The sequence below is a fragment of the Impatiens glandulifera genome, chromosome 2, assembly GCF_907164915.1.
Source record: "Impatiens glandulifera chromosome 2, dImpGla2.1, whole genome shotgun sequence".
Lineage (NCBI taxonomy): Eukaryota > Viridiplantae > Streptophyta > Magnoliopsida > Ericales > Balsaminaceae > Impatiens > Impatiens glandulifera.
In genome coordinates this window covers 47,631,797-47,639,370 of record NC_061863.1, presented here as the reverse complement: position 1 = coordinate 47,639,370, position 7,574 = coordinate 47,631,797, and the positions used below count along the sequence as shown (strand labels likewise).

Sequence of the window (7,574 nt, the reverse complement as noted above, 5' to 3'; positions counted from 1 at the left end):
TAGCTGAAGCTGATTGTGTTGATGTAGAAAACAGAAACAGATAGTTAAAAATGAAGCCATTTGTTGCTGAATACATACATAATCAAGAAATAAAACCTAATTATTAACAGAATTAATCTAGCTGCAATCCATATATCGAGAGTTATACTCCACAATCCACAACAGAGTTGGAACAAATCTAATTCCACAATTGTGCAGGTCAATATGTATACTACATGGTGTTTCAAGTAGATTGCTGCTGCAATGTATTCCCGAGTTCTATCTCGCGGGATTTCATCTGATACTTTTCATAATGAGGTAATGAAAGTCCTCCTGAAAGTGTCTTTTTATCTTTCCTATCACAAAATCCCCAAAGACATGCTATATATCTTACGAATTGAATGATAGAATCTTGGTCCATACTCCATACTAGAGGTAATGAGCTAGCTTGTCACTAATTTGTGATAATTCAGGGCCCTTACGGCTCATGATATTTGACCCCCAAAACAGACATATGAGCTAGTGAGTCCATGATAACTTGGGCTCAGGTGAATAACTTATATTATTCTATGAAACAGATGGAAGAAAAAATCACATAAGCCCATTAGTTGAAGAATATAGGCAGATATTGTTGTTAGCTTACTATTATAAGATTCAGATTATATGTATGTTGAAAGACAAGTCTATTCTCCCCTCAATCTTAGACACTATTATTCATTTCTCAACTAAAAGTTCTTCACCATCTTCATTAAACCATAGATTCTAATCTTAGGACTTCTGTCCACTGATTATTGTTGATTTATTTGAGTTATCATTTTGGTGTTATACTAGCGAGAACTATATAATACTTGTCCGAATTGTATTTTACCAGATTCCTAGCTAGCGACATATAAGATTTCATCCTCCCAAATTAAAGACCAATGAACCAGAAACTGCCAAGGAAAACAAAGAGACCATAACAGGTCCATTTCCTTGAAAACAATAATATTCTGAGGAATAGCCATAATATTCCTGAATAAACTACTCATTAGCTGAAAAAGAGGTGAACACAATTACAGGGAGAAAAAAAGGAAGATTAAATTAAGAACCTGATCTATGTTTTAATTCAATTTAGTGATTATCCTTCCGATTATATAGACAAATAGTGTGAAAGAGAACTAAGGACTGCTCACAATTAGAACGTGGTCCCTTGCTGTCCTAACACTTTCACAGCTGCAACGGAGGCCAAAATTACTGGGCCATAATGAAGCATTGATGCTTAGTATTGATGTCCCACATATGTGGGACCAGTTTTCTCTTGCTCTTCTCTAACCTAGCATGCCCAGAACCTAATATGTGCCAGTTTCTCAGTCACACATTTCACATCTTCAAAAACAAAGTCTAGTAGCTTCTTTCTGGTCCTGCTTCACTGGTCCAATACGACAAGGAGACATAGTCATGACTCCTTTGGTTGTCAAATCTTTGGAAAAATATCTTCTGAAATGTGGCAATCATCATTTGATATATAGAGTTGTTATGCAATTAATTATTAAATCATAGTATCAGCTTTCCTAGGATCATCCTCCATTCTTTCTCTTGTTTGGTTGGTGGGGATTTGGAATACTAAAAGAATGTGAAAGTCTTACTTTTAATAGTATATATATAGAAGGAAAAAATTAAAGTCAATGTTGTGCACAGCTAATGGTCTTACTATGTTTTTTTCCTAGCGTTTCATCAGAAAGTTACATGGAAACATGCAATGTAATCCTCTCCTAATTAGTAAGAACTCCGCGTTAACTATACTTTAAATAAATACAATTAATAAGTGGTCCTTGCCATAATTTCAGCATATTATGGGTTGTACGCAATTTCAAATGCTTTACATGGAAAAGGACACACTTTTGTTTTTTGTGTTAAATCTATGCTGCCCTAGTTGCATTTTTATTTATGTTTTTAAAACAAACAAAAATGGCATGGACCTACTGAATTTGGGTGCTTGTTGTTGTGAATGATCAGCAAATATCTGGGTATCATTTGGCCTGGGACGAATTATATTAATGGTGGATCGATATCGATAGATCAGATACAATATGTATATATGCAATTACTTACTGAGAACTGGTTCGAATAATATTATTGGCATTAAATTGAATGTTTATGAAGTTATAGTTAGCTCAAAATATGCATGATGATCAAATGTCTGAATGAAATGATATATAATGTTTAGACTGAACATATCTACTAACTAACTATAAGATAGTGTCTCCATCAGGAATTAGTGATTAACCAAAAGATGAATGATCAATTTGAGGTGTTAGAAGAAACTTGTTGTATGCCCGCCCTCATTGATGGAGAAGTTTTCGGGTTCCAAGTTGTTCCAGACCAGCGATGTAAGGTTACTCTCTTGGAGATTGGCGTTTTGAATAAAAGGCAGGACCGGTCCTTGAGCATTATAATCTGAATCAATTGGTTCAGACCCAGAAGAGCTAGCTGCCGTCGCCTGCCAGGTACGTAATAACCATAATATAAGTTCATATCTGCATATAAAGTCGATCGGCCATATAAAATAACATATAATATATATATATACCATGTCAAAGAGGCTTGAGCGTCGTTTCTTGGTGTTAAAAGTTGATAATCTAAGGAAGTACTTCTGAGCATGACTAGCAACTTGGGTAGGTGTTCTTGTGATGACAAAGTTTTTGGAAATACCTTTCCAATCACCCTTACCAAGCTTATCAAGACCAACCAGAAATGATCTATGTTCCTCTTCTGTCCATGCTGTTCCTAATTCAATCCATATAATAATATTTCAAGTTAAAAACACTTAAAATAACCTAAATAATAAGATTTCCAAACATACCCTTTTTCCTCTCGTGAGTTGGTCCTAGGAGATCATGATAGGAAGGGATATTAATGATAGAAACTCTTGAGGAAGGAAAACAGTCCATGCTTAGACTCTTTCTCATGGAAACACAAGACATTGATGAAGAAGATGATGATGATGATGATGATGGGTCAAGCTGCACCCCAAATAGCCTTACACCACCACCACCACCACCTGCTCCTCCGGTAGAACTGGGTCCGCCCAGGGTGGTGTAGGTGGTGCAGGTCCTAGTGTTATGGCCTATATTTCCACAATGTGAGCACTTTCTGCTCATTTTTTCACCTTCAACATAAAAAGGAAACTCACCTCTGATAACTAACTAGGCTCTAGCTTGATAGTTTTTTCTTCACCAGATAGATTAGATAGATTGATAGATCAATGAATGGAGGATATATAGATGGGCCTAGAGAGAGAAAGAGAGTATTCAGGGCAGGGATTGTTGTGACAAGTTTGTCCGAATTGGTGGCATTATACAAGTTGTTTTTGGCGTATAATACCCACAAGTAGTCTCTATATGTATATATAGAGTCAGAGTGGTCATGATCATGCATAATTACCCGTTAAAATAATAACAAATCTCATGCCTTCCCTTTTGTGATTGAAACAACGTGTATTACCAACCCTATATTACTTCCCTTTTTTTTTCAAACGAGAATTTCAGTAAAACAGTCAACACAAAAGTTACATTTGCATTGGTTATGGTAGAATTTAAGTGATATGAGCATAGTATTTTATCAAAATTGTGAATTTTCCATCTGAAATAAGACAAACAAATACCTAATTTACCATAAGATAAAAATTAGTACTCAAAAGTCATAAACCCGTATAGTGTGGGCCGGGGAATGTATGGAGAGAGTTGATTAGTTGACTGGCTGACTTTCTTATATAGCTGGTCCTAATTAGAGAATGAAAATCATGAATTGGAAATTAAGCTTTAGTCACCGACTTTCTATTTTTACCCGGACGGCAACTTCCTTGCATGTTTTTCATTACGTAGAAATTGTATGTACTTCAATGTAACGATCTTAGTTCAAATTTCTTTATCATATAATATATATATATATATATATATATATATTTTTATTAATTTTTATCTATGTGAAGGTCTCAATTGAGTATGCTGTTTAATTATTATATATGTTTCCTAGGTCAATTGATAGGCTTGGAAAATTGGGCGTATTTGTTTGTTTGTTTGTCTGTTACTAATAACTTGTTTAAGGGGTTCATTAGATTTGATCCAGTCATAATCCGTGAAAGACTTAAGACCATATTTCAGAATTGAGGATAAAATACTTTAATTATGATTACTGACCACCGAAAAGAATAACTAAATCATGTTTTGTCAATTAGAAGCTATATAATACGACTCTTAAGAATAACTTTTAGAAGCGTCCATGACCGACCATATATATATTATTAAAAAAACTAGCATGTATTCTGTACATTTGCACAAGTAATAATATAAAAAATTGTGAAAAAACATATTACGGTAAAAATGTGATAGCATTTTAAATTTTATTTTTAACCGTTCTAAGTTTATGGGCGGGTCAACACACAATCCGACTTAAATATTCATTTACTCTCACATTGCAAAATGATCTCTAAAACAATTGATACAGTTTGAATCTTCAATTCATTTAGTTTGACCGACTTCACTTCTTTCCCATATTACGAGTAAAATAGCTCAGACGAGACTTACTATATACATATGAATTATGTCTCCTATCTCTCTATAAATATGACGGAATTCTTCCATTATTACTCACTAATAATAGTAAAATCTATATCGAAGAGTCAAAAGAGAATTATTACTTATTAAAAACTATTGATTAACTACCGCGTTCATCAAATTTGATATTGAATTTAAAATATAAAGTGTTATTAGTTTAGTTAGTTAAAATGTTGTATTTATTTTGTTAGGTTGTAAATTCGAATTATACCTATAATATTTTTAATTTTATTTTTAATAATTTTAAGTTTATGGGCGGGTCAACCTATAATCCGACTCAAGTATTCATTTACTCTCACATATATATATCCAAATTAATCACAACTCTCGACTCGGCAATCCAGATACTTTAAAAATTAAGCATAATTATGTATATATAGATTATGATATATCACTAATATTAAAATATGCTTGAAATTTTCTCATCTTCTAACATAGTAATAATAAGAGCGGGATATTCTCAACATCCTTGAGGTCTTGGGTTCGAACTTGACAGACGACAAAATTATGCGTCTAATTAAATGGTTAAGTGTGTTTGTAGGTTATGTACTTAACCCGCTGTTCCATTTATCTGAAAGCGATTTAAGGTTAAGCGGAATGTCATGTCTGTGAGTGTCATTCTAATTCTCTTTTAATTTAAAAAAAATGTAAATTTTTTTTAAGAAATAAATATCATATTATATTTATTAAAAAATATTATAATCACATTTAAATATAAATGTAATATTTTCTCAATTTAATAATAAGGACTAATTTTCTTTATAAATAACAAATTTTTAGTAAAGAAAAATAAATTAAATAAGAAGAAGATTATGTAAGCATATATCATAATATTGATTTTGTTCAAACATATTTCACTTGGTAAGAGCTTAGACCAAACCGAGTTAGCTAAAAGATTAAAAACAAATCAATTTTGACTTTAACCTAAAAATAGTGGGCCGACTATAATATTATTAACCAACCTTTCTTCTTCTATTTTGGATCCCTTTATACATTTGGGCTGACTGTATATTGGTTTTGTATGATTTAGCCCAAACCAACAACTGGAATAAACGGATTATCCTCCAATTTGATAATTTATAAATATTGTATTTGCTAGAAATATACATTTCTAACCAATGAACAAATAGTTATTTGAAAAGCCATGCACCATATCCAAACCCGATAGTCACCTTAAATTCTACAAATTTTATTTATATATAATTTTATTGCTGAAAAAATAAAATAAAATCCTCTTTCTTCTCTCTTTTTCATTTTGATGTTATTCTCTCTTCCAATTTTTCTCTTCACTTTATCATATCAATAATTTTGCAATGTGCTTTTGTGATGTTTTTTATCTTGTTTGATTGGTAATTGACAGACAATGTATTTGTGCCTTTGTCCCGTTGTTCCGATTTATCCGAACACTAATAAACACAATTAAATATTTATTTCACAAATATATTTATTTATTCTTCAGGTTTAAAAAGTTATAAATTTATTTATAGTAATATAAATTTTTAATATATTATATAAAATTATATATATATATATAATTTTATTATAAACAAATATTTATTTTAAAAAATATGCTATAAACGGTATCTTAAATTTCTCAAAACTGAATTGAGATTGAGATTGATTAAAATAAATCTCAAACTAGAACTACAGGAATGGTAAATTCAATTAATGTCTCACATTTAGATGCTATTGATTCTCCAAATTATACTCACATTTTGATTCCAATTTAGGAGAAGCTTCTACCAATACAGTATTATAGTTAATTAATATGAATAATAAGGAGAGATTATTCTCTCTTTATTTTAATTATTTGTAAAATTAGAACGGTAATATTAGTTTTAAAATATTTTGATAATTAATATAAAAAATAAAAATGATGATGTACGTACGGCCTCGTCGCGTCTGATCGAATGAATAGGGCCACTCAATAGTTGGCATCGAGCTGTAAAGCAAATGCATGTATTAATATTTAGCAGTGATATCATTTCAAGAAAATAAATAAAAATTCTTTTATTATTATTTATCATTATTATTAAATTAATGAAAATGGGTTATTTCAAATAGACTGAAGAAAGCGTGTGGGCACTCTATATTTTAATTTATTAATATTATTATTGAAGCAACTACATATTCTGACATTAATAATCTAATAATTATACGAGACGTCAATCCTCGTGCGGTTGGACCATATGCGACGTGTCAAAATTAATAGTACCCAATTCTCATAATATTATCTATGACCTAAATATTTATATATATATATATATATTATTTAAAAAAAAATTGATTTAGGTATAATTAATCAAACAAATTGTAATTAAACGTGGTGGAATGTATTTCAAAGATAATTTTAAAATTTTAAAAAAAATATTTTATATAAAAAAATAAAAGTGAAATGATGGGAGTTCAAATAGGATAAAGCTAATTAATCACCGGCATGAGTGCATTAATGGATGAAATTTATTAAGGTGGACCTTTGTCGTCCAAAGAAACATGTGTCGGTTGCAAAAATAATTATGATCAACCGTACGTGTGATTTTATTTTTTATTTTTTTGTTTCTTGATTCTGTTTGTTTGTTGTCCAATGATATTTCCATCAATTCTTTAATTAATTATCTTTTTTGTTTTGATTATAAAATGCTTATTTTTCTTTTTGCATAAATATTTTAATCTCTTCCTTAAAATTCTAATTATTATAGATGATATATTACACATATGTGGTAGCTAGTTATAAGTTGTAAGTACATAACATAATGGTAGATACAATTGTGTACTTGTTTTGAATTTTGGAGCTTCCTAGAACATTCATTCGTGCATAAATAAATTTAGTCAACACTGCTTATTTTATTATTCAATATATAATTAATAATAACTAGTAGCAAATTAATAAAGCTCTAACTTATTTGCAACCGGCCATTTTTAAATATCCATAGTATGAATATATATATATATATATATATATATATATATATATATATATATATATATATATATATATAT

The 7,574-nt window shown here is 30.2% G+C and overlaps 1 protein-coding gene across 2 annotated transcripts; it reads right to left on the bottom strand.

Moving 5' to 3' along the window:
* Nucleotides 1–2,076: 2,076 nt before the first annotated feature.
* On the bottom strand, nt 2,077–3,329 carry LOC124923788 (transcription factor MYBS3-like). 2 transcript variants are annotated; one of them, XM_047463759.1, is made up of 3 exons: nt 2,822–3,329; nt 2,549–2,745; nt 2,077–2,458 (listed from the first exon to the last, which is right to left on the bottom strand). In XM_047463759.1, the coding sequence occupies exons 1-3, from the start codon at nt 3,117–3,119 to the stop codon at nt 2,273–2,275; spliced, it is 681 nt and encodes a 226-aa protein (XP_047319715.1). In that variant the 5' UTR covers nt 3,120–3,329; the 3' UTR covers nt 2,077–2,272. The 2 variants fall into 2 exon arrangements, with proteins under 2 accessions (XP_047319715.1, XP_047319716.1); XM_047463760.1 differs by having other exon boundaries at nt 2,549–2,739.
* Between the last annotated feature and the right edge of the window lie 4,245 nt (nt 3,330–7,574).

What these genes read in the sequence shown, in the direction of transcription:
- LOC124923788 (XM_047463759.1), bottom strand. Translation starts at nt 3,119, where the DNA reads ATGAGCAGAAAGTGCTCACATTGTGGAAATATAGGCCATAACACTAGG. An exon ending in AACTCACGAGAGGAAAAAGG is followed by an intron (nt 2,746 to 2,821) that starts GTATGTTTGGAA and finishes GGATTGAATTAG; the next exon opens with GAACAGCATGGACAGAAGAG. An exon ending in GCTCAAGCCTCTTTGACATG is followed by an intron (nt 2,459 to 2,548) that starts GTATATATATAT and finishes CGTACCTGGCAG; the next exon opens with GCGACGGCAGCTAGCTCTTC.